Source organism: Sminthopsis crassicaudata, chromosome 2, assembly GCF_048593235.1.
Source record: "Sminthopsis crassicaudata isolate SCR6 chromosome 2, ASM4859323v1, whole genome shotgun sequence".
Classification (NCBI taxonomy): Eukaryota; Metazoa; Chordata; class Mammalia; order Dasyuromorphia; family Dasyuridae; genus Sminthopsis; species Sminthopsis crassicaudata.
The window spans coordinates 25,702,723-25,729,021 of record NC_133618.1 but is presented as its reverse complement, the minus strand read 5'-3'; the positions used below and the strand labels follow the sequence as shown (position 1 = coordinate 25,729,021).

Here is a 26,299-nt window from a genome sequence, read left to right as displayed (position 1 = left end):
AGGAAGGAAGGAAGGAGGGAAGGAAGGAGGGAAGGAAGAAAGGAAGGAAGGAAGGAAGGAAGAAAGGAAGGAAGGAAGGAAGGAAGGAAGGAAGGAAGGAAGGAAGGAAGGAAGGAAGGAAGGAAGGAAGGAAGGAAGGAAGGAAGGAAGGAAGGAGGGAGACTGGAAGAGAGCTAGAAAGAAAACAGACTCCTGCAATTACCACAGTACCTGGGTAGAGAGTCAGGAAGCTAGAATGGAGTCCCTGTGTGGCCTCAGTGTCTGCTGAACATTAGGTGGAAAGAGCCAGTCTCTGTGTGGTCGTCCCCTCCAGGATTCCAGTCTAGTGACCTAGTGATTCTTGCTCCTCGGTGACCAGCCCCAGGGGTCCCCTCCAGTCTCTCTCCCCTGTGTCCCATGTACACTTTCAAAGACACCTGGATTCCGGGCTGCCTGGGTTACTCCTTGCCAGAGTCCCTTAACCGAGCCCCTTCATTCTGGGCCTATTGTCTCTCAGGGAAGGGGCTGAGCTGTCAGACACCTGCTGTCCCTTCAGGCTCTGACCTCCCTGTAGATAGTGTGTTGAGTCTGGAATCAGGAAACTCTGAGTTCACAACGGCCCTGGAGCCCGACGCGCCAGCTGTGGGAGCTGGGCCGGTCACCTCCTCTGTTTCAGTGAGCTCATCTGCAAAGTGGGGATCACGACAGCCCCCCTCTTGCTCCGTTACCTTGAAGCATGTGTAAATGCTGCTGTCGATTGTTGTCCTGTTCTGAGATTGCTCTCAGCTCCCATGTTCTAGGTCCAGGCCTCCTGTACCTGACTGCTCTCCTCAAGCCCTTCCTGCTCTTTCAGGCTATCTGGTATACCCTCTTTTCTCTCTTTCCAGATCCTTCCTATCCTGTGAGCAAAGTCCTTTGTAAACCCTAAAAACCATCATAGAAATATATTATTTTTCTTAATCTCATTAAATTGAGCTTCCAAAGCCCTTCGTCTATATGATTATCTCATTTGATTTCCACAAGGTCGGTAGTACAATATTATTCTATACATCTTCCCCATGAGGAAACCAGGGCTCCCACAGAGATGAGGGGGCTTGTCTAGTTAAAGAGCAGGATAGAAATCCGTGGCACCCCAAGGCTGGTCCCCTTTCCCCAGGGATATGCCGGGTTTTCTGTAAAGACCCTCAGCAATATGCCGGAAGAGAAGAAGCGTATAATTCTGGAGACCTGAATGCTAGAACAGACAGCGACTACCAGAATGGAGTCAATGGTCGGTCACTCACTGCTGAAGACCCCTTCTCATCCCCAACACTGTCCTCCATTTACCTAAACACAGGAAAGCTTGGAGGATATACCATTGGCATTGAACAGAACATGGCATTGTAAGGAGGAAAGACAGACAGGAAGGAAAAGGCGAAGTTGGCGGGGAGCGCCCAAAGGATCCCAGACATCAGCTAAATGTCCAAGCTATGGCCCCAGGGCAAGATGACTGCCAGAGGACTTCATGTCAGCAGCTGAGGGCGCTTCCCTCAGCCTGGACAGTTTACTACTGACTGGCAGCGAAAGTCCAGCAAAGCTTAGGGACATTCGGGACTCTTGGGCCGCTGGGAAGGCCGAGGAAATTCAGTTTTCTGCTGATAGTAACTTTTATACTTCGCTGAAGGCCACTGATGGGCCAAAGACTACTCTATGCTGATAGGGCCACATTGACCAGGGAGAGGGACGCAGTCCTGCTGCAATGGGCCAGAAACTTCCACGGGATTCTCAACAGACTGTCATCAGTTAGTGCTGAATCCACTGACCTTTTACCTCAGGTTGAAGCTGGTCCCTCCTCACTGGCTGAAGTTCTGAAAACCCAAGCAGAGATTGGGGTGCCCTTAGCTCCTTTCCTTTGGCAAAATGCCCGGAGCTGATTCTATCCCAGCTGAGTTTTACAAGGTAGGGGGGTCCAGGGCTTATACACAAGCTCTCTTACAAGAGGAGTTATCTCCCAGAAGCTCAAGGATGCTTCCATTGTCCATCTCTATAAAGAGAAAAGTAGGGGCAGCTAGATAGGGTAGTGGATAGAGCACCAGCTCGGAGGACCTGAGTTCAAATACGACCTCAAACACTTAAACTTCCTAGTTGTGTGACTCTGGGCAAGTCAATTGACTTCAACTGCCCCAGCAAAAAAAAAAAAAAAAAAAAAAAAAATCACCTGGCAGGAGAAGGTACCAGACCCTGAGGGCCTTTCTCAAGTGGAAAGGTCAAGCTTTCCAACTCAACTGGAACTCCAATTGGCTGGCCACATTGTTCCAATGTCTTGCCTAAAGGACAATTTTATGAAGGACTCTCAGAAAGCAAACACTCGTGGGTGTGGTGGTCAGAAGAAGTGATCCACGGACCCCCTCAGAGTCTCTTAAGAACTTTGGAATGGGCATGGGACTCCCTGCAGGAGCTCTTCCCAGCATGGTGTGCCCTCAGTAGAGAAGGGGTTGTGAGTGATGCAGAATTGCCATCGCTCCAAGGAAACAGAAGATGCACAAATTTAGAGCCATCTCAGCCCCAAATGTTCACGTGGCTGCTGGCGGTATGGCCTCCTGAGCTCAGACACCATGTACCTCCATCCCGTCATAGTGCCGTCACCTCGGTCCTCTTCAAGAATGGAGGACAAACTGGCACCTTGGTGCACATATCTCATTTAGAACTCACAATGCTGAGAGCTAGGTGGTTTGTTATCCCCATTTTACAGTTGAGGAAACTGAGGCAGACAGCATTTAAGTGATTTGCCCATTGCTCATTGGCACTGAGTGGGGGCCTAATTTGAATTCAGGCCTTCTTGACTCCAGCCTGTCCTATCCACATTTCTTTTGTATATGTCTCCCCAGCTAAGCTTAGCAAATATTGCTTAATAAATGTGTTTTCCTCCTTTCATTGTTATCTTTATGGACTAGGTGCTCACACTGTGCTGAAGGACACAGAAAGGAAGACGTGGTCTCTGGCATCCTGAAGCTAAACACAAAACAGGAGGGGAGAACACAAAGCAGGGGAGGATTCAAGGCTAAATAAACAGGGCTGCCCAGGGAGCAGTGTGTTGTTCAGAGACGGCGTGAGACTGCCGGGAAGGAGACAAAGAGAAGGAAGGAGAACTTCTAAAATGGGGGAAGCCAGAGGAACAAAACAGGAGTGGAAGAATACAACAGCTCAAGCAGGGAACAGTGAATGAAGGAGCCTATCTGGGACACAAGGAGCCTTAACTCTAATCCTAACCGTGACCCTAACTTTAAACAAAACCTGAACCCTAACTATAACTATAATGGGAACCCTAACTTTAAACAAAACCCAAATCCTAACTCTTAACTGTAACCATAACAGGAAATAAAAAACAAAACCTAACTCTAAAGCTAATCCTAACTGAAACCATAACAATAATCCTAACTTTAAACAAAATCCTAACCCTAACTCTAACCCCAATCTAACCCATCGAACCCTATGAGTAACCAGAACTTCAAACAAAACCTGAACACTAACTCTAACTCCAAACCATAACTTAAATAAAATCCAAACCATAATTCTAACCTTAACCATAGCCCTAAGAGTAACCATAACTTTAAACAAAACCTCAACCCTAACACTAACCTGAACTCCAACCCGAACCTTCACAGAAACCACAGATTAACCCTGACATAAAACAGAACCTGAACTCTAACCCTACCCCTGGAACCATAATGGTAACCATAACATTAAGCAAAATCTGAACCCTAACTTTAACATTAACCCTAACTGGAACCCGTAAGAGTAATCATGGTTTTAAACAAAACCTGAACCCTAACCCTAACTATAACTTCAAATAAAACCCAAACCCGAGCCCTTATTCTAACCATAATCATAAGAGGGACCCCAATTTTAAATAAAACCTGAACCCTAATTGTAACCCTAACCTTAAGTGTAACCATAATTTTAAATAAAACCTCAATCTTAACTCTAACCCTAACCATAACCATAAGTGTAACCCTAACTTTAAACAAAACATGAACCCTAACTCTAAGTTTAACCATAAGTGAAATCCTAAGAGTAACTAATTTTAAACAAAACCTGGACCTTAACTCTAACCCTAAACCTAACTTGAAACAAAACCTGAAGCCTAACTCTAACCTTAACCATAACAATAAGTGTAACCCTAACTTTAAACAAAACCTGGACACTAACTCTAAGTCTAACCCTAAATGTCACCATAGCAGTAGCCATAACTTTAAATAAAATCTGAACCCTAGCCCTAACTGGGGAAGAAGGCTGGAGAGGCAAACATCAGGGCCCAAACTAGAAGTAGGCTTTAGGTGCCAGGTAGAAAATGTTAGTCACTGGAGGATTTCAAAGGCACAGTGACTGATGGGAAAATCATTGAACTTGGAATCAAAGACTTTGGGTTCAAGACCACCTTACATGATGAAATCATCTAGATCATCCAGATACTTCAGTGGATAGAGCACCAGGCCTGAAGTTGAAATCCAGCCTCGGACACTTACAAGCTGTGTGACCCTGACCAAGTCCCTTAACCCTGTTTGCCTCAGTTTCCTCATCTGTAAAATAAGCTGAAGGAGGAAAGGGTAAATCCTCCACTATCTTTACCAAAAAAAAAAAAAACAATATGGGGTCATGAATTCTTGGATACGTCTAAAAAATGACAACAAGAGATAATACTTGCTGGCATTGCGCCCATTCCTACAGCTTTCTCCTCCAAATGGAGAGTTCCTTCTCTTGAGGAGTGCCCAGCCCAGTCATGCTCTCTTCAAACCCAGCCCAATCCAGGACTCCTTAGGCTACTTCTCTACCTGCCCCATTAGAATGGAAGCTTCTGGAGGTCTGTCTTTCTTTTTGCTTATATTCTCAGTGTTTAGCACATAGAATGCACTTAATAAAAGTGTTTTTGGACGGTATTGTAATGGAGTCTTTTTCTACATGTAATCGTGTGAGAACAAAAATCTCACTTGTGCTATTACCTCCACAGAGGGGGGAGGTCACCTTCAAAGGGGAAGTACAGGACTCGTCCGGAGTCCACGAAGTTTTTTAGCGCCTTCCTTGACCATCTTGGGAGCTGGCCAGCTCTTCCCCATCCTGCAACAACTCCTCATTGGATAACTAAGCCATGCGTGGGTCCCCCTCAACACTCCAATTTACCCCACAGCTTGTATATGTGTGTTTATTTGCATCCTCCCTCATTAAAATGTCATGGGGCTTGTTTGTGCATTTCTCGGTAACCTCAATGCTTAGCACAGGGTTTAATAAATGCTTGCTGACTTGCCATGGAGATATCCATTCAGAAAACGTTTGCTGCTCAATGGCGGGCAAGGGCTAGCAGAGGGCAGTTGTTTCTCCAGCCTCTGAAATTATTAGCAACCCAAAGCCAGGAGGGCTCTGGGGACAGAGGCTTGCAAGGGATGGCTCCGGCCAGATGGCCGCAAATACTGGATGTAGGTAGAGCACCGTCATGTTGGGCAAGGGCAACGTTCTGCAGGAGAACCAGCTGCATTTGTGAGACATGGCCAGGGGGCAAGGATGGTTTTCAGGGAATGGAGGAGGGAATCATGGGTAATTCTGCAGGAGAACCAGTAGCATCTGTGAGACTTGGCCAGGGGCAAGAATGGTTTTCAGGGAATGGAGGAGGGAATCATGGGTAATTCTGCAGGAGAACCAGCTACCTCTCTTGGCCTCAGGGCCAAGCCATAGTTATCCCATTTCTCCCATTTGGTCTCCTGACCTCTGCCCTTTCCCCCATACTCCTGCTCCTAGCAGAGCCACAAGGCTATTACTAGTGCCCACTGTCCCAGAAGACCTTGGCTGCCAAGTTGGGCAACCAGTGTGTGCTGAGAGTTAGAGATCAAAACCCCATGGAGTCCTAGAGGTCAATCAATGACCAGGGTCAGGGGCTAACAGTGAGCAGGGCAAGGAGTCAGTCTCTGGCAGGGCTAAGGAAATAATCTCTGGCAAAGGTTAGGGAGATCTGGCTTCGACCAAGGTTAAAGCGCAGCCTTAGGCCAGAGCTTAGGTCCATTTTTGAGCAGTTTTAAGTAGGGGTCAGCTCTGAGTCCAGGTTAGAATTCACCTTTGGTTCATCAGGGGTCAGTCAGCTTTTTTTCTACATGATACCAAAGGCTTTGATGGACAATTAGCCCCGCTAATGCTGAGCAGCAGCCCCTGACCTCCCCTGCTTGGGCGCTGGGACTGTGGCTAAGTCATCCAGATTCTGGCAGGGCTAGTCGTTTAGTGACCAGTGCCACAGAGCATTGGGCGACTTCCCAGAAGCCGGGGGGCCAAAGATAGGAAGCAGGCATGCTAAGGATCCAGGAGCCCAAGGGGCTGAGACAAGATCAATCAGTACTACTGGAGCAATACATGTTTATTGGGGGGGATGTCCTAGCTCTCTCTCCCCAGCATCCTTCTCTAACCCGGCCCTTCTTCCTTGGGGACCTTGGGGACAGGAGGACCCAGCGGCATCTGCTTCCCGGCACTGAGAAGGGCCGGTCCAGAGCCGGAGGTCTTCCTCAGAGCTTCTGGCAATCTACACTCTAACCCCTAGTGTGGACGTCCTGGCCACTGGAAGCCCCGGCCTGCACTGGCACTTCTGGCCAACAATGGGAACAGGAAAGAAGGGAGGCTGGAGGTGGGGAGGCAGGCAGCTCGGGGCAAGGAGGGAACCTGGAAAGCCCTGGCACAGCCTGCTCTGATTCAGCACAAGGTGGCCCAGGGCTTCGGCTGATGGTACCCAGTGCCGAGCCAGCTGCAGCTGGTGAGAAGGACCGGGACAATGTCCTCCCAGAGCAAGTGGAGGCTGAGGGGCTCTCCAAACAGCCCTCTGTGGCCCCTGGGGCCAGGGCTTCAGGAAGCAGGCAAGATGTCCGGGCTCTGTGTCCAGATTCCAAGGGATGCCTCTTTTGCCTGGCCCAGGGGAGGAGGAGGCTGAGTCCAAAATGGGGAAAGCTGTCGGGCTTAGAAGACAAGGCTGGCTCCCCAATGCACCCGTGGCCCTGACCCACTTCCCCTCCCACTTTTGTGCCTCTCGGCACCCACTCTCCCAGCACCAGCTGGTCCCGTGGTAAGTGGGTCTGCCACACCTCAGGGCTGATGTGGCAAATGTCTCTGGGAAGGTGCTCAACGCCCTTCCTGAGCTGGAGGGACTTTCCACAAGGGAAGGAAGAAGTCCTGATTTAGGAGTTCTCTTGGATCCCACTCAGGGGCCTCCCACCCGGGCTCCGAGACTCCAAGCCGAGCCTCGGAGCTGTCACTTACTGCCCACAACAGGGCAGGAACGCCTAAGGGAGCAGGATTCCAGGACAACAGGTCAGTCTGTTCAGCTGGGCCTGGATATGTTGGTAACGGCACTTCCAGGAAGGGAGGCTACAGGGGGAGGGGGACTGGCCCAGGGTCTCCAGACTCGCTCCGCTCACCGCGGCTTGCGCTGGGCCTGCTGGAGACGCCGACTCAGGTCATCAATGCGAACATTTTTGAGCTGCAGCAGATGTTCCAGGCGTCGGACCTTCATCTGAAGGACCTGAAGGGCCAGGACAGCAAGGGGTTCATCCCCTACCTTGGCCCAGCAGCTTCAAGTGGGCTTAGACCTCATTCTCCCAGTGGGCTGGGCAAAGCCACTGATCATTCAACCACCCATCTACCCGTCCACCTATCCATCCCTCCATTTAATACACATCCACCATCCATTCATTTACCCATCCATCTATCTACTCATCCATTCATCCCTCCCTCCCTCCATCCATCCATCCATCCATCCATCCATCCACCCATCCATCCATCCATCCATCCATCCATCCATCCATCCACTCCATCCATCCATCCATCCACCCACCCATCCATCCATCCATCCACCCACCCATCCATCCATTTATCCATCCATCCATCTATTTACCCATTTTACTACCCACCCACCCACTCACCCATCCATCCATCCACCCATCCATCCATCCACCCATCCACCCATCCATCTATCTACTCATCCATTCATCCATCCATCCATCTACCCCATCCATCCATCCATCCATCCACCCATCCATCTATCTACTCATCCATCCATCCATCCATCCATCCATCCATCCACCCATTCATCTCTCTACTCATCCATTTAACTATCCACCCATCCACTCACCCATCCATCTATCCATTCATTTGACAGGCATTTACTAACTTTCACTCTGTAGCAGACCCTGGAAAAGAAAGCCAGAACCAGCAGGGCCCTTGTCTCAAGGGGCTTCCATTCTGGCAGAGTCAGTCTAAGTAAATGACACATGCACAAATCTATGTACAACATGCATGTGTCCATGTGCATGTGTGCCAACATACATGTGCCTGTGTGCATGCTTGTATGTGTACATGCTGTGTGGGAAGTAAAATGAATCATTTCCCAGGGGAAGTGCTGGGGGAAGGGTGCCGAGGAAAGGCTCTGTGGGGGATGTGGCTCTTGAGCTGAGTTCGGAGGGAAGGGGGGGAGGGGCTGGAGTCCATGCCAGAGGACAGATGGTGTAGCCATAGAGATAGGATGCTGTGGGTGAGGAGCGGGTCAATGGATGCAACTTCAATGGGAATACAGATCTGGACGTAGGTGTGGGTGTATGTGTGCTTTATTGTGTATCACATATTTACCTAAGACAATCTCACATACTGGGATGAGATGTAGCTGCTTCTGCTGAGGGGCCTCTCAAATCCTGCTTTGACTCAGTTTCCCCATTATTTGCCACCCCCAATTTCTCATGCCCACTTTGCCAAATCAATAGAAAGATCCCCTCTTGCCAGGCTGTCTCCTGACCCATCAGTGCCCTTTCTTTGGAGCAGGGACTGTCCCTGCTGGCTTTCCTACCTGGCGCACCTTGCAAACACGAGGTATCTAATAAACCCCTTGAGACGGAGGCTCACCTGGACCGTCTCCTGGGATGCCAGCAGTTCTTGTTCCTTCTCAGCGATTTGCACGAGGAAGCTTGGCTCCCCTTGCAAGGCCTGGCTGTACTTGGCTCCCCTGGGGATGAGAGGGGGTCCTTGAGACACATCCCGGCTGGTTCTCAGCCAGTGCTCCCCATCTTTCCCCCTAGTCCTCCAGATTCCCCCCTTCTTCCCCAGCCACTTCTGACCCTCCCCAGCCCAGACCCCTCCAGAGGCGTCAAGGTTAATCTGGGGCAAGAAACCCCCATCACTGAGACAGCCTGGCTGCCCAGGGAGACGCGCCCTTACCTGAGCTGGCCTGCTTTCCGGGGTTCTGTGGAGCCATCCCCACGGGGCTTCTGGGAAAAACCTGGCCAGGGGGTGGGGGAACAGGCTGGTGAGAGAGGCCGCAGGGTCTGCTCTTATGCAGGGGTCTCTAGGGCAGGGCGAGGGAAGGCACCCCCCCATGGGCACTCATGCACACACCCCTCAGGAGCAACTACTTTTGCCCATCAGAATCTGAAGTCAAAAAATGTGAGTTCAAGTCTTGCCTCACCCCTCACCAACCATTTAACCATGGACGAGACCCAGCCTCTCTTGGGGATCAGCTATTTTCTATTTATAATGAGTTTTGCAATGGTGTTTTTTTTTTCTTGTTTCATATTTAAATTTAAAATAAATGCAAAAGTTTATCCAAAAAATAAAGCTCTAAAAATAATGTAAAATCAATAAAGTGAGAAGCTCAATAAATCAGGGGATGGAAATAGACGGCCAGCCTCTGATCCAGGGTGGGAATAAGGGCCAGGGCTTGGCCAACACTCCTCCTCCAGGCATTGTCCTGCTTTCTCCCAGAGTCACCTCCTCCCGAAGCCCCCCGGATTAACCCCTTCCAGCCACCACTTCGGCAGGCTTCCCACACTAGGTCTCTGGTTTTTCCCAGTTGTCTTTGTTGTCTGCTTTGTCTTATGAGTACTTTGAGAAGGGGGTGTGAGGGAGTCAGAAGAACCAGAGATCCAGCCTCAGACACTGAGCAGCTGTGGAACCCTGGGCAAGTCATGTGAACTCTGCCCCAGTTTTCTGATCTGTAGAATGGGGATAATATGACATCTGCCTCCCAGGGTCATTGTATTAGATAATATAACAATTGTGAGGAGCTCAGCACACAGCTGGCCCAAGTAAGTGCCACATAAATGCTGGTTATCTGTCTCTTGTTCCTCATCAATGCTGGGATCCCCAAGGGCAAGGACCCCATCTGGCCAGAGAGACTCGAAACGCCCTGAAAACAAGTGGCCTGGCTCTCCTCTGGGGAGGACCAGGACCGGCTCTGTGCAGCAGCTGCCCCTGAAGGCACATCTTGGGGTGGCCCTGGAGATGGGGCACAAGGGACTCCTCTCGTCCCTGTCTTCCTCCCTCTTTCCCTCCCTCTCCCTTCTCTGTATCCCCTCTCTTTGTCTGACTCTGGCTCTGTCTGTCTTTGTCTCTGTCTCTTTCTCTCTCTGTCCTTTCTATATGTCTCTGTCTCTGTTCCCTCCTTTCTCCCGCTCTCAAACTGAGGCCCACTGAGCCTCTACAGCCCGCCCAGGGTCACCCACGGAGCCAGGGACACGGCTAAAGACCGGTTCCGATCTCCTTCCCCCCCTACGTTGGGCCATGTGGAGGACCCGGGAGCCGGAAGCCCAGGGCAGTCTGGAGGCTACCGGGAGGTTACTTACCCACATCCATATAGTTACTGCCTTCCTGGAGGCCGAGCTCCTGTGGGGAAACACAGCTAGAGTCCCTGGAGCCCCGCTGGGCGGGAGGGAGGAGGAGGGGGCCTGAGGCCCCCTCCCCCCTTCGCTGGTAGTCAGGCCTTGGACTCGGCCTGGTGTTTCCCTCACCCTCTTCCCCCCCCCCACCTGCCCCTTGAGGCCAACCAGATACGCGGGGGCCCCACCCCAAATAAGCAAGGGGCTTTCCCCAAGTGGGGAGAGGGGAAACCCTCAAACCCTATTTGAAGGCAGCCTGGTACTCTGCCAACATGTAGGATGGGGAGCCAGAGGAGAGGAAGGAGGCAGGGGAGAAGATGGGGGGCAGGGGAGAGGATGGAGGGCCAGGGGAGAGGAAGGGGGGCAGGGAAGAGGATGGAGGGCCAGGGGAGAGGAAGGGGGTCAGGATAGAGGCAGGGGGGCAGGAAAGAGGATGGAGGGCCAAGGGAGAGGAAGGGGGGCCAAGGGAGAGGGTGAGGGGCTAGAAGAGAGGAAGGGGGGCAGGGGAGAGGAAGGGGTCAGGGGCGAAGATGGGGAGGCAGGGTGGGGACCTGAGATGAGCCAACCCCCTGCACTTTTTGCTTTTTTTCCTCCAGCCTCTGTCGCAGTGGGATCAACACGAGTTCCACCACTCCCGGCGAGCACTGGGCAATCTTCTGGATCACATCCTCGGGGACGGAGAAATTCAGCTTGTGTAACACCTTCCTGCAAGAGACGAGGCCTCGGTGGGTGGGAGTGGGCCACCACGGGCACCCCCCAGTCGTGGGGACCACGGGAAGAGGCGGCGGAGGGTTAGGGTGGCCAGATAATAAAAAGCAGCAGAGGGATTTTTTAAATCCAATTTACTGTGAACGCATCCTCTGGTTTTGTTGTTGTTTTAAGCACAGAAAACACTTTCCCAAGTTTGCTCCCCTGGGACATCCCCTGGGACAAGCGGGGCGGCTTCCCCGGAGTTCTAACAGCGGCCAGAGATGCCCACGGTGTCCCGGGAGACCCAGAAATCCAGATGACAACGTCCACTCGGGAAGGGGGAGGGGCGTCCCCTCAGCCTGAGCTCTCCTCTTCCTGCTCCAGCACCGCCCCCTCCCAAGCCAAGGCCAAACCCACCTGTTCAGGTGAATCCAGTTGTTGACTTTCTGCTGCACCGAATTGGCTGGAACGTAGTTATGCATCTCCACCATCTTGGGGAAGTAAAACTTCACCACCTCAGCAGCCAGGACTGGAGGGGACAGGGGGAGGGGAGAGACACAGAGAGAGGCATGGAGGGGGGAGGGGAACCCCAGGGAAGAGAGGGAGGACGGCAGAGGAGGGAGGGACAGAAATGAGGAGAGGAAGAGGGAGAGAAACAGAGAGACAGTGGGCAGGGGCAGTGGGAAACAGAAAGAAAGGGAAGGGAGAGGAAGGAGGGAGACAGAGACAAGAAGAAGGAGGAGGAAGAAGGGGAAGGAGGAAGAGGAAGAAGAGGAGGGAGGAGGAAGAGGAAGAAGAGGAAGGAGGAGGAGGAAGAAGAGGAGGGAGGAGGAAGAGGAAGAAGAGGAAGGAGGAGGAGGAAGAGGAAGAAGAGGAAGAAGGAAGAGGAAGAAGAGGAAGGAGGAGGAGGAAGAGGAAGAAGAGGAGGGAGGAGGAAGAGGAAGAAGAGGAAGGAGGAGGAGGAAGAAGAAGAAGAGAAGGGAGGAGGAAGAGGAAGAAGAGGAGGGAGGAGGAAGAGGAAGGAGGAAGAGGAAGAAGAGGAAGGAAGAAGAAGAAGAGGAGGGAGGAGGAAGAGGAAGAAGAGGAGGGAGGAGAAAGAGGAAAGAAGAAGAAGAAGAGGAGGGAGGAGGAAGAGGAGAAAGGAGGAAGAAGAAGGAGGAAGAGGAAGAAGAGGAAGGAAGAAGAAGAGGAGGGAGGAGGAAGAGGAAGAAGATGAGGGAGGAGGAAGAGGAAGAAGAGGAGGGAGGAGAAAGAGGAAGGAGGAAGAGGAAGAAGAGGAAAGAAGAAGAAGAAGAGGAGGGAGGAGGAAGAGGAAGAAGATGAGGGAGGAGGAAGAGGAAGAAGAGGAGGGAGGAGAAAGAGGAAGGAGGAAGAGGAAGAAGAGGAAGGAAGAAGAAGAGGAGGGAGGAGAAAGAGGAGGGAGGAGGAAGAAGAAGGAGGAAGAGGAAGAAGAGGAGGGAGGAGAAAGAGGAAGGAGGAAGAGGAAGAAGAGGAAAGAAGAAGAAAAAGAGGAGGGAGGAGGAAGAGGAAAAAGAGGAGGGAGGAGGAAGAGGAAGAAGAGGAGGGAGGAGGAAGAGGAAAAAGAGGAGGGAGGAGAAAGAGGAAGGAGGAAGAGGAAGAAGAGGAAGGAAGAAGAAGAGGAGGGAGGAGAAAGAGGAGGGAGGAGGAAGAAGAAGGAGGAAGAGGAAGAAGAGGAAGGAAGAAGAAGAGGAGGGAGGAGAAAGAGGAGGGAGGAGGAAGAAGAAGGAGGAAGAGGAAGAAGAGGAGGGAGGAGGAAGAGGAAGAAGGAGGAGGAGGAGGAAGAGGAAGGAGGAAGAGAAAGAAGAGGAGGGAGGAGGAAGAGGAAGAAGAGGAGGGAGGAGAAAGAGGAAGGAGGAAGAGGAAGAAGAGGAAGGAAGAAGAAGAGGAGGGAGGAGGAAGAGGAAGAAGGAGGAGGAAGAGGAAGAAGGAGGAGGATGATAAAGACTGGAGGGAGAACGAGAAAGAAGGGGGGAGGACAGAGTGGGAGGAAGAGAAAAGGAAGAACTGAGGAGAGGGGAAGGAAGGGAGCGGGAGGACGATCGGGAGGACTCTGTCTCAAGGAGGACCCCGGCAGCCTCGGAGCCCGCTCTGGGAAGTCAGGAGTGACAAATGGGGGCCCGGAGGCCGCGCAGCCCGGGCGCGAGAGCCGGGCGCGGGGTCCCAGCCAGGGGGCTCCGCCCCCCGCACACCCCGGGAGAGGTGAGGACGGCTCTCCTCCTCTTGGCTGAGGCGGGCTCCTGGCCGGCCGGGCATGAGGGCACGTCGCCACCTGCTGGCCACGCGCTCTCACTGCAGCCTGTTTTCCCGGCGGTGTCCCACTGACCCAGCGAGCACGCCAGGCTGCGTCACCGGCTCAGCGCTCTAGGCTCCGGCCGAGACCGCTCGCCAAGGGGGCAGTCCCGCGGGGGGGAGGGGTCCTCCGGCCCGCACCCGCAGCACAGCCGACAAAGGAGAGCCGAAGAAGGCCCCCAGTCCCCCCCCCCCCCAGCCCTGACTGTCAGCCTTCGTGCCAAGTCCTTGGAAACTGCGAGAACGAAATCGGGGGCTCGTGAGGGAGAAGGGGCAAGAAAGGGGCGGGAGGGTGCAGGGCAGGGGGAGGGAGAAGTGGGAGGGGGCCCAAGGATCATAGGTCGTAGCTGGAAGACACCCCAGAAGCCACCTTGCAGGAGAGCTGGGGAGAGGACCGGATGGAGGGACGTGCAGCATCAGGACAGATAGGAAAAGCGGGAGCAGAAAAGGATGCTGGATGGATGCTGGGAGAGGCTGGAGGAAGCTGGAGGCCGAGTGCAGGACGGAGACTGGGGGATGTGGGAAGAATGGCGGGAAGGGGTGAGGGCGCGGGCGGAGAGACACGAGGATGAAGGAAAGGGGAGGAGACGCTCAGAGGAGCGGGTGCGATGGGACAGGAACAGGAGGATGCGGGACAGGGACGGACGAGGAAGGGGGAACGGAGCGGACGTGAATGAAGGGGGAAGGACGGGGTCAGGGATGGGGCGATGAGGGAGGCAGTGGGATGGGGGATCAGCGGGGAGGGGCTCATAAAATGAAGCTGGAAACATCTGGGGAAAGACGGGGGTCTCCGGTGCTTTCCAAGGACAGGCTCCCGGCTCAGTCCCTGGGCTCCAAATGAGGGGTGACCCCCACATTTGGGGGAGCTCCCGCCCGGCTCCGGTCCCGCCCTCATGGAATGCTGCCCCCGCCCCCACCCCATCTCGGCGCCCCCCGTCTCACCTCCGTCACTGAAGTCCCGCGAGAGGTTCCGCTTGGGCCGGGACAGGGGGATGTTGTCCACCCACAGGTACAGCTGGTGCAGTATCTCTTCGTCTACGCCGCCCGCCATGAGTGCCCACGGTCCTCCTCCCCAGCCCCGGTCGCGTTTCTTTCCCCAGCCACAGCTCTGGCCGTTCAGCTGCCGCCCCTCCCGCCGTCTCTAGCGGCCGCCGCTGCCTGCTGAGCTCGAGCCTAGAACCCCGCCTGGGGGCGGCCATATTGTTTACTGAAACCATGGCAACCAGGGCGGCTGCCCCAGCCCCGAGGCGTTTCGGGAGTTGTAGTACTTGATGTGTCCGCCCCTCGGGGCCTCGGCCAATGGGAAGGAAGGAAGCCCGGGAGGGGAGAAAGTCCTGGGCTAGTTACGAGAAAGCTAGTCAAAGACCTCGCATCCCGAGTCGAGACAGACCTTTAGAGGGGGCTCAAATCCCCAGCGCTCGGACCCGACTCCAGGGATTACCAATTGTGATGCTGAATAAAGGGCGTGGAGGGCGAGCTGGGTTCCTCTCTCCTTTTCCACCGGCTCATCCCCGGTGCCTGAAATTCCATTAGTGCGTTCCTCTCCTGGGCTGCGGCTTTGTCTCCAGAAGACTCCAGCTGCCTTGAACTTGGATAACCCACCGGGTTAGCCCCAGCAGCACTCACGGACCACTCGGGAGAGGGGCACAAGGCCACGTTTTGGTGATGGTAGAGAGTAGAATCATCATTAATAAGTAATATCTGTACATTGTATTGGGATGGGGAACTCCCGGGAAGGAAATTCTCTTCGCCCCTGCCAAGCAGTTTAGAGTGTTCCGGAATTGCCTAGAGCCTGGCCGGGAAGGAGCAGGACTCACATTTCCAGCTCCCACCCCAAGAACTCTGGCCCTCCTCCCCCCCTTCCCCCCGCCCCGAGTGCTCTCCCGCCCCTTCCCTAACTCGGGCTCCTCCCAGTGCCGATAAATGCCCACCAGCTTCCGGAAGCCTTTCGCGTCCCGCCGGGGGGCTCATGTCTGATCTGTCCGGTCTAGAACTTGCTCATGCGCATTGTTTACCTGCTCAGAGCGCGTGCTTTGGAGGCCCGAGTACTTACTAACTGGAAAGTGCGCGGAGCCCCGTCCCGTTCATTATACCTGGTCGTGGTGCAACTGGAAAGAACACGAAATAGGGGCCGAAAGGACTGGAAACAACGGGCAGGGATGGACCTCCGAACGCCGGAGGTCCGAGTTAGGAGGGGCCTGGGGCCTAGCAGGACGAGCTTGGAGGGACTTTGTGAGGGCGAACAATCCGAATGGGAGGGACCTCGCTGGAACACTACCGGGCTTCAACTTTTCCCTCTCACCACCCCTTTTTACCCGAGGAATTTTCACTCGAGCCCGGGGTATATTGGGATATAAAATAGGGGTGCAAGTCAAACACTGATGATCGTAATTCAGTGACACAATCCCATATGGGGGCAAGACCCACAGTTCAAAAAGCTTTGTAATAGAAGGAAGCCTGGAAGTCCCCTTCATTTGTAAAATGGGGAACCTGAGGGGGGCCGGAAAGTTGTGATACATGGGGCTACTCTTCCAGGAGGCAGGATCAAAGGGGGTGTCTCAATAGGAGAGCCTGGGGAGTATGAAGGTATTGGGTGCCAGGCAGGACTAGGAAAAACTTCCAAAATTGCATTTGTCACCACCTCCTTAACCCCCACAAATTAGGTAGGGAGGGAAAAACAAGGGGAAGCTTGGACTAATTCAGGGCTGAACAGCCCAAGAGAAGAAAATATGGGGCGGGTGAAATCTCTTCCCAATGGCTTTTTTTTTTTTTCTCAAGGAAAAAGGCAATCAAAGGGACAAGCAAGGGGCCAGATCTATAGTCCGGGAATTGGAACTGTCAGAAATGGAAACCAAGTGATTTGCTCATTACCTAGTGACTTCTAAGGAGGGAGAAGCTGGGATAGTTGGCAAGCTGGTATCAGCATTGGCAGAGAACCCCCCCCAAAAAAACCATCTCTAGTGCCCTGGCCACCCACCCCTAAGCAATCAGTTGGAGATTCACTTAAATGAATACACTGATCTCTTAAAAATGATTTCCGTGGGCTGCTGGGTATTTTTGCCTTAATGTGGCTTCTAGTGCCCCAGCACAAAGCAGTGCCTCAGGGCAGGAAGTTTTGCTAGGGGATTCTGGAACATGGGGTACATTTGAGAGGCGATAAAGTACAGTTTTAGTTCCAGAAAGGAGGGACTTCAGAAAGCTGACCTTTTTGATGGGGGGGAGGAGAGGTGCCCCCAAATCAGCTCTCATCCATATGACCCCAAAGCCTTCCTGTTTTCCACTGAAAAGTTCCTCCCCAGGCATGGAAGTGATACCAGCAAATTCAGGAAACCGGAACTGGTTCCAGTGCTTCCCAGCAGAGCCAACAGGTCCAGACTGGAGATTGATTCCTGCTCTTAATTCTGAAGCATCTTAAGACAGGATGTTTCATCACACTGACCTCTGTTCTTCTCCTCTGTAAGATGAGATTCCACTACCTCTGCTTGGCTCCAGAGGGCCCAAGGATGGATGAGAAATGCAAGGGGGACCTTTCCCTCTTCCTCAAATCCAATCCCACCATTTTTCTTTTTGGGTGTAAACTTAAGAACTGGGAGCTGATTCGCTGCAGACACAGGATTTGACCAGTGTCGTGAGACCATTGGATTCAGCACATTTTGATGAGGAGAAAAACTTTGCAGAGGGGACAGAACTCAACTGGACATGAGAAAAAAGAAAAAGAAAAAAAAAAAACAACAAACTTCCTAGCAATCACAACTGCCTCATAAACCTTTGACGAGGTTTTCAAGTAATTGGAGGAGTATAGAAAAGATTGGATGAGCTGGTCTCTGAATTCTAAGGTTCTGGGATGGGAGAACCTCTTGTCTTTGAGCTATAACAGCTGGTATTTATATACCGATCAAATGTTTTTAAACTGGTAATCCTAATTTTACGACTCCCACATTTTAAAGCATTTCCCATTCACAACATTTAATGTCCACAGCAATCCTGGAAGGTAGGGATTTGCCCTGGACCATCTAGCTAACGCAGCTGAAATAGGATTCAAACTCAGATCTTGCAGCCAAAACTATCCACATGCACATTAAGACATTCTATCTTCTGTGAACCAGTTTCCTCATCTGTAAAATTGGGATGATATACTACCTTCCTCACCGAAGAATCTTGGGGTTCTAGTGGGATGTCAGCAATTTGGCTTAGATCTTCAGTCTATTCTAGCAATCATGACCTCCCATTGACCGCACAAATCAACTTCACCTCATGCCCTGAGCCCTCGTGATCAGTCTGAGGGAGCCTATGGACCCCTTGATTCATCTGGGATAGCCTGGACCCCATGAGTCTGGTGAAGCCTAGAGATCCTTCTCAAAATAATAGTTTTTAAATTCCTCGCCAAAGGGAATGCTAAATTTCAGCTAGACATTATTAAACAAAGATGTCATTTCTTTTCCCCATACATGTTCCATGATCCTCTAACATAGATCCTAGATTAAGAATATCTTATTTAGAGCCAGTTGGGATCAACTCCACCCTCTCATTTTAAAGATGAGGAAACAATCATAGGGAGGAAAGTGATTTGTTCGGTCAACCAGAAGCCACTGGATGACCCACTAAGAGTCTTCGACTATGGAAGTAACTCTGGAAAGTCACTGGAATTCTCCCTTTTCCCATCCTTCTCTCCGGGATCTTATCACCATCAGAACCTTGTTCTCCAGGGCTAAGATGTACTGACTGATAAATGCATTTGAGGGATTTTTGCAAACCTTGAAAACTTGCAGAAATACCAGGTCTTATATAACCAATTACCCCCGGTAAAATTTAAATCCAGATGTTTCCGACACTAAGTCTACTGCTCTCTGTTCCACCCCCTGTTATCCTGACTAGGCCCAGGTCCTCTGATGCCCGATCCAATTCCTTTTCCCATGATACCATATTCCTAGTCTTTCAAACTAATCAGCGCTGGGAAAGGGGAAAACAGGTGAGCACTGCTCCTGGTTTCCAGTACCTGAAGAAGCTGTAAGGGTTGGGAGTTGGGCACAAAAAATCCCACTAACTCATACTTCTACAGTGATTTCAGGTGTACAAAGGATTTTCTCCCAACAATCCTAAACCAGGGCTGTTGTATTACCCACCCGTTACAGAGGAAGCATCAGATTAAGAGACAATTGGCCCACAGTACCAGGTTGGATTCGAACTGCATTTTCCCCAGATCTGGCATTCTTCCCACTACGCTACTAAGCCATAGTGGCCCCACAGGAGGCCCTCCATTTCTTCCTCCTTCCTTTTTCAGATGAAAATCCCACAGGACCCTCAGAGATATTTCAGTGTTCCCCAAAAAGAGCTGCCCATTAAAAAAAATCAGACTTTCCAAATTCCCTGATGACTCAGCTTTAGGTCCGGACACTTAAAAGTCTCTGACCAACTTCCCCATTTGGTGGCAGTCCAGGAGCAAAGATGGGAACTTTTCTTAGGCACAGTCCTGACTGTTTTGAAAGATGAGGACCCAAGTTCAAATCTCAGGTCCACTAGAACTTATGTACCTTGAATAAAGCCATTTAACCTCTCTGCTAAGAGAAGGCTAAGAGGTAAGATTCTGAAGCCGTCATGGGTAGTGTGAGGGGGTTGGAACCAGCAGCCTCGAAGGTTAACTCTAAATCTGTGATTCTCTGAACCGGAACCCCTCTTCCTCCTCAATCACAACCTGGGAGCTGGGGCAAGTCACTTCAGTTTCCTCATTCTTAAAGTGAGGGAGCTGGCCTAAAGTGGCCTACCGCAGGGCCCAGGATTCTGTGATGAGCAAGGTCTCCCTGTCCCAGGTCTGGTCACCTCTCTGGCGTCCTAGCTTTACGTCACCCTGCAGTTCCAGAAACGGGACAAAGAAGCCTTCCCAAGGGAGTCTGAAGTTGGACCAATGGGGAGGAGGAAGGGAAGGGGAGGAGAGGTTCTAGCCACCCCCAACCCCAGTGAGCATGTCTACCAGGCAATGCAAGAGAACAGAACTCTGCTCAAGGGACAAACCCCTGAAAACCTGCCAAGTAGCACCAGAGAAGCAGGCGAACCGGTTTGAGAAGAGGGAGCGGCCTGGCCTACTGCCCAGTCCCTGACCCCCCACTGGCCTCCCCGAGTAGATGCAGAGCTTGGGGGTTGGGAAGAGCAGCACTGGAGATCCCAGGGCCCACAGAAGTCAGCCACTTCAGCCCCTTTTGTCAAGCTGACCTCAGCCAACGGAGATCGAGTAGCAGAGGCGAGATTCAAACCCAAGACCTCTGATCTAAAGCTGAGATTTTTAATACCTCTCAAACCAGAGAGAGAAAGGCAGTGAACCACCATGGTCAAAGCTGGAGGCAGGGCTGGCCAGCAGCCAAGGCAGGCAGCTCCAAGGCATATTAGGAAGGTGAGAGGCGAGGCAGATTTCCAGTGGACTTTGGCAGGGAGAGACCCACCCAGAGGGGTTCCATTCGCCCAAGCCCTTCTCCCCCTCCCCCTCACATAGAGCCCAGACCTGCTGAGGGATGTATAGTTTGTCTTTGAATCCCTAACAAAATGCCTTGGACACAGGCGGCACTTAATAACCCGTCCAATGAAAAAGCATTGAATCTGGCCTTGTGTCTCCAAGTTATTTAATCTCTCCGGGCCTCGGTTTCCCTGACTGGAAAACAATGGCCGCGACTGCAAAGGTCCCTTCCAACTCCTGCCTTGTGACTCCAACCAAGTTATTTAATCTCTTTGAGCCTCAGTTTCCCTGACTGGAAAATAATGGCCGGGACTGCAAAGGTCCCTTCCAACTCCTGCCTTGTGACTCCAAGTTATTTAATCTCTCTGGGCCTCAGTTTCCCTGACTGGAAAACAATGGCCGGGACTGGAAAGGTCCCTTCCAACTCCTGCCTTGTGACTCCAACCAAGTTATTTAATCTCTCTGGGCCTCAGTTTCCCTGACTGGAAAACAATGGCCGGGACTGCAAAGGTCCCTTCCAACTCCTGCCTTGTGACTCCAACCATGTTATTTAATCTCTCTGGGCCTCAGTTTCCCTGACTGGAAAACAATGGCCGGGACTGCAAAGGTCCCTTCCAACTCCTGCCTTGTGACTCCAACCAAGTTATTTAATCTCTCTGGGCCTCAGTTTCCCTGACTGGAAAACAATGGCTGGGACTGCAAAGGTCCCTTTCAACTCCTGCTTTTCGACTCCAACCAAGTTATTTAAAACTTTGGGCCTCAGTTTCCCGGGCTGGAAAACAAAGCATGGGACTGCAAAGGTCCCTTCCAACTCCTACCTTTCGACCCCAACCAAGTTATTTAATCTCTCTGGGCCTCAGTTTCCCTGTCTCGAAAATGAAGGCTGGGACTACAAAGATCCCAACTCCTGCCTTCCCAACCTGCCTTCTGCCCCTTCCGGGCAGGTTTTCTCTCTTGCTGTCTCCCCCATTCGAGCCTGCACTCCCTGAGATAGGGGACTGTTTTTGCCCTTCTTTTTGAGGGTTTAGCGCAATCTGGTATGTATTTAATTAGTGCTTGCTTATGAACTTCCAATTGACAAGGAAAAAAGGCCTGGGGGAGTGAAGCCATTGGCCCAAATATTAAAGTGATAAACCACAAGATCTTAGTTCCTAAAAGATACTTCTTTCCCCATCAAGTATCACACACTGGCCAAGCACCCCAAGGACAAGCAACTTGGACAGATCTCATCTGATGGCTGAAGTCACAGGAAGGCCTTCGGGACCCTCCCCCTGCCTCTCACACTTCTCAACTCTGGCCCCTTCAACTACAGAGGACGGGTCTCACCACCAGTGGGACTCAGTTCCCCAGTGCTAAGATGTAATTCCCTGATCAAGGCTCTGCGGGGATTTTTGCACTCTACTAGAAATTCCTGCACTAGCTAAAGAAATGAATCTCTCATGGCAAAATTTCAATGAAGGAGATGGGGGGAGGACTTCCCTGTCTCCACAGATGCCTCTACATCAAGCCATCTAGGGCCTCTGCTTATCACGGACCCTCAGGGAACACTCCATTTTCCTTTCCTTCCTTAGTAATAAGTCTTGACTTGCCTAAGGTCACACAGCGAGTGAGTGACAGGCACAGGTCTTGAACTTCTTTCCTCTTACCCAGACATCCAGCCTTCCCTAACAATAACCCAGACCAAGCATCCCCTCCCCCCAAGACAGATGACATTGGCAATTACTTTCTCCTTTTGACCTCAAACAAAACACAAGTCAAGACCTTCTTTCCCAGACCTTCACAACGGGCCCACTAGGATCTGGACACAACCGTGTCACAGGCCTGTTGCCCTCCTGGATCCCCACCACTAACAATGTGGCCATGGAGAGGGGCATCCCTGGAAAAAAAAGCCCAAGACACAAAGGACATCACCCCTCAGCTGTCAAAACACCCAACCCCCATCAAAAGGGGGTCAGAAGGGTTTATTGAATTCAGACTAGGAAAAGAAATAGCTGGAGAGTAGTTGGACCCAACCAGGGCCCACCACCACCCTCCCTGCAGGTCATGATACCTCCCTATTCCCCTGTCAGCTTGCAGTAGGTTAGGGAAGGTACCATAAGGAGGGAGAAGGGTGGGGGAGCACGGGGGCCTAGGCAAGATGTGGCAGCTTTGGGATCCTGATCAAGCCCCAGAGAGAAACAAGAGCCCCTCACCCCCCTCCACCTCAAGGAAAGAGTAATGCTTGGGACTCTTGCAGTCTCCCCTGCAGCAATGGGCCAGGGGGCCCCCCAAGGGAGGCTGGGAGCCCAGGGACAGCAAGAAATCCATCAAAGGATAAGGAGGAGCAGTTTAGAAAGCACCTCCTGGGAGGTGGAAGAAACTGTGCTTCTCTCAACAGCTTCCCTTTGGGACAGGGGGAGCCCTAGGAGCAGGCAGGCAGGCTTGGTGAAGGTTTGCAGCTCTGGGCCCGCTGCCATGCTGTCTCTTAAGTGCTTTCTTGGGGCCACCTCTCAGGCCCCCTTCCCCAGGAACCCTACTGGGAACAGCCCCTTTCCTTAGTGCTAAATCTCCATGCAGAGAGTGAAAGGTGAGAGACCAAGGGGACAGGGTTGGGAGGGGGGGCTCTGCAGGCTGGCACCCTCCTACCTACCAAGCAAAATATCTTTGACTCGATTCCCCCACCCCTTCCCGCTACCAGCTACCCCCCGTAGATGGGGCCCTGCTGGTCAGTACTAATAGGTCACTTTAGAGTGGGGTCTGCCCATAAGGGACCCTCACCACCTTAAAAGCACCTCCCCTCTGCTAATCACAGCAGGCATCCTAGCCCTTGGCCAGCTGGGAAAGGAGGTAGGGAAAAGGTGGGGAGGGAGGAAAGGGAAGGGCAAGGCAATAGGAAGGAGGCTGGGCTGCTTCCCGCCTAGCTCCCAGGTAGACACGGGGCCTAACCCAGGTCCCAAAGGGTGCCAGGGTGTAGTGCACTTCCTAAGGGAGCTGAACCCCAAGTTGGACACAGTTCCCCACCCCCATCACCACCTGGTCCCTCAAAGAGCTACCCTGGGAATCCCATACACGGCAGCACCGGGAGGCTCCAGGGCCAGGGACGCCCTCCCCAAAAAAAGAGTTCATCAGGCCAAGTTCTGGTGTGCCAGGGCTCGGGATGACGCCTGTCTGGCGTGGTTCTTTCTGGTCACATGGACCAAATCGTGCTCCAAGTGGAGAATGTGGCTCTGGACACGGTCATCGATGGGAAAGGAGGTCAGGTACCGTTTGACCATGGCGAAGTAGGCCATGGCCTCACCAAAGCTGGGCACGGGCACTTCGTCGTCTTCATCGTCGTCATCGTCATCATCGTCGTCATCGTCATCATCATCCTCCTCGTCCTCCTCATCGCTCTCTGACTCAGAGTCCTCCCCGGCCTCCAGGAGCTGGACAGCAGGGCCCCCCTGCTCGTACTGGGCGCCGTAGGCCAGAAAGCTCCCTCCGGCCCCACCACCGCTTTGGGCCCAGTCATCGGCCTCCAGCCCCTCAGAGGAGCTCTCCTCTTCCTCCTCTTCCTCTCCTTCCTCGCCCTCCTCTCCCTCTTCCTCTCCCTCCTCCTCGCCTTGCTCCTCTTCGTCCTCCTCCTCCTCATTGTCCTCCTCCTCTTCCTCCTCCTCGTCCTCCTCCTCCTCTTCCTCGTCACTCTTGAGAGTCACGTCCAGGTCAGGCCCAGGGCCACCCCCAAAGCCGGCCTCACGGAAGCAGGCCGCGATGTCGGCGGGCTCCACGGCCTCCCAGGCGGCGGCCACGAAGTGCAGGGCCTCGGTGAGGCCCAGCTGCAGCCGGGAACGGTCGTGGTCCTCTAGGGCGGCCATGGCTTTGAGCAGCAGCGCCTGGCGGTAGTGCCCCTTGACCTGCTGGACCACCCCCCGCTCCAGGGGCTGCAGGGTGTCGGAGGGGAAGAAGGCCACCTGGACGTGCCGCAGGTCGGAGGGGTCCAAGGCTGGGGCGGCCGGCCGACTGGCCAGCAACAGGATGCGGCGGGACTCCTCGGCCATGCGTGCATCCAGGGCCTTGAGGTAGCGTGCCAGCTCCTGGGCCGTGACGCCCCCCTTGGGGTTGGCTGTGTAGTCGCAGGGCAGGCCTGCGGCCCGCGAGCCCTGGGGCTTGGCCAGCTTGCCCACCACCAGCGGCGGCAGCTTCTCGCTCCCGTCGGCGTTGGCACACAGGAGCACGATGAGCCTCTCGGTGCCGCGCCGGGGGCTGGGCCGGGCCTCGCCGCCCAGGGCAGGGGCCTGGTCCGGGAGGAAGTTGTACCACAGACAGGTCTCTGTGGCGTTAAAGACGTCCTGGGAGGCGTAGCCCTCGGCCAGCGCTGGCAGCTGCTCTTCCCACCAGCGGCGGCCCCCGCTGCCGCCGTCCGCCGCCGAGGCCGGGGCCGGGGCGCGGGGCAGGGGGGGCGGCTGCGTGGGGGGGGCCGGCTGGGAGCGGCTTTTGGCCACCCCGTTCCTGGTCATGACCCCGTGCCGCCGGCGGAAGCGGTCGAGCCAGCCGTTGGAGGCCGTGAAGTCCTCCATGCCCAGCTCCTCGGCGATGCGCAGCGCCTTCTCCTTGAGGATGATGCCGTTGACCGGCAGGCCGGCGGCGCGGATCTGCTGGAACCAGGCGATGAGCAGCCCCTCCAGCTTGTCGTAGGGCGACAGCTTGTTGGTCTTGCGGCAGGTGGAGGCCACGCCGAACTTGCGCTCGGACGCCAGGATGGCCCGCTTGTTCTTCAGGATGGTGCTCAGCGTGGACGGCGGGATGTTGAAGCGCCGGGCGATCTCGCCCTTGCGGAGGTCCGGGTTCTTCTCCACCTCCTGGATGATGTACGACTTCTCCCGGAACGTCAGCTGCCTCCGCTTGGGGCCCATGGTGGCCGGCCCCCTCCCCCCGCCCCGGGCCCCGGGCCGGCCCCGGGAGGGGGCGTCCCTGGGGCGGGGGGAGCCCCGCGGGCCCCCCGACCGACGCCCGAGACAAAGCGGTGCGCCGGCCCCGGGCCCCGCGGGCCGGGCGGAGGCGCGGAGCCGGCCCGCCTGGCTCCGGCCCCGGCCGCGCTGGCCGCCGCCGCGCGCGGAGGCTGGCAGCGGGCTCGCCGGGCGCTGGCCTCCCGCCGCCGCCCGCCCGCCTGCCCGCCGCTGCCGCCCGCCCGCCCGCCTGTCCGCCGCTGCCCGCTGCGCTGCGCTCCGCTCGCTCCCCGCGTGAGGCAGCAGCAGGAAGTGAGGGGCAGCCGAGGAAGGCGGGGGGGAGCCCCGGCCCGGCGCGGGGGGCGGGAGGGGGGCGGCCTAGTGGGGGAGGGTCTCCCTCTCTTTCCGAGGCCCAGCTCGCGCAGAGCAGGATCTCGCGGGAAGCCGCGGGGGAGGGGGGGGAAGGTAGGGGAGGAGAGGGAGAGAGCAAGAACCCCTCCTTCCCTCGGACGCGAGTGGCTGCCTCTGGTCAGGAGACACGCCCCCTTCCCCGCCCCCGGCCTCCCGCCTCGGCCACTGTGCTGCCCTCGGGGACCGCTGGGGGTCACTGTGGTCTGCCGGAGCTCCCGGGCTCTGGAAGGGTCCGGGACTGCGCGCCCTGAGCATCCCGCAGCGTCCCCGGGACCGAGCCCAGCCGGCGCGCTCACATCTCAGAGTCACGCTGAATTGTTCCCAACTGACAGACGTCTCTTTCCTCTCCCTCTCATCTCGCTCCCCCCCACTGGAAAACCAAATTAAACCATCGCTACAGCAACGCCGCACACGTTAGCAAGTCCAGGGGTCGGCCCCTTTCCGCCCCGGGACTCCCATGGCCTCCCGGAGCGGAGGCTGCAGCCGGGGACTTCGGGCTCACCTCGGGCAGACAAGCACGTCACGCTCGGCCGTGCCGCTGGCTCTCCCGCTGCCCCGTTGTCCGGTGGGAGCCCGAGGGAGAAAGGCGAGAGCCCCCCAAGAGAGCGGCTGGGGCGCTTCTGCGACCCCCTGATTCACAGAGACGGGGGTCCAGAGAACCGGGATGCTGCGTGGCCACTTCTCTCTGACAAAACCCCCGGTGATGGGCAGCAGGAACGGCTGGTTCCCAGGCTCAGCGAGTGGTCCTTTAACAAGGGGCCAGACCACGGAATCCAAGACTTAAGTGGCCTGGGTGCGTGGCCGGCTCCATAAGTATGTCTGGGATCTACCCATGCTGCGCTTAGTCCCACGGAGGCAAAGTGTATCTGAATAGTATGTAAAAATAACTGATAAAATGTATATAAAGTACG

General features: G+C 54.3%; 2 protein-coding genes across 11 annotated transcripts; both read right to left on the bottom strand.

The window, feature by feature from the left end:
* Positions 1–6,340: 6,340 nt before the first annotated feature.
* Positions 6,341–15,470, bottom strand: SPEF1 (sperm flagellar 1). Of its 10 annotated transcripts, none has more exons than XM_074285499.1 (8): positions 14,571–15,470; positions 11,736–11,847; positions 11,180–11,333; positions 10,596–10,635; positions 9,193–9,253; positions 8,881–8,980; positions 7,404–7,507; positions 6,341–6,915 (listed from the first exon to the last, which is right to left on the bottom strand). In XM_074285499.1, the coding sequence occupies exons 1-8, from the start codon at positions 14,677–14,679 to the stop codon at positions 6,525–6,527; spliced, it is 1,071 nt and encodes a 356-aa protein (XP_074141600.1). In that variant the 5' UTR covers positions 14,680–15,470; the 3' UTR covers positions 6,341–6,524. The 10 variants fall into 10 exon arrangements, with proteins under 10 accessions (XP_074141600.1, XP_074141602.1, XP_074141601.1 ...); XM_074285501.1 differs by having other exon boundaries at positions 6,341–6,894; XM_074285500.1 differs by having other exon boundaries at positions 11,195–11,333.
* A 6,522-nt stretch (positions 15,471–21,992) lies between these two features.
* On the bottom strand, positions 21,993–25,128 carry CENPB (centromere protein B). The gene has a single exon (XM_074285498.1). The coding sequence runs from the start codon at positions 24,942–24,944 to the stop codon at positions 23,178–23,180; it is 1,767 nt and encodes a 588-aa protein (XP_074141599.1). The 5' UTR covers positions 24,945–25,128; the 3' UTR covers positions 21,993–23,177.
* Between the last annotated feature and the right edge of the window lie 1,171 nt (positions 25,129–26,299).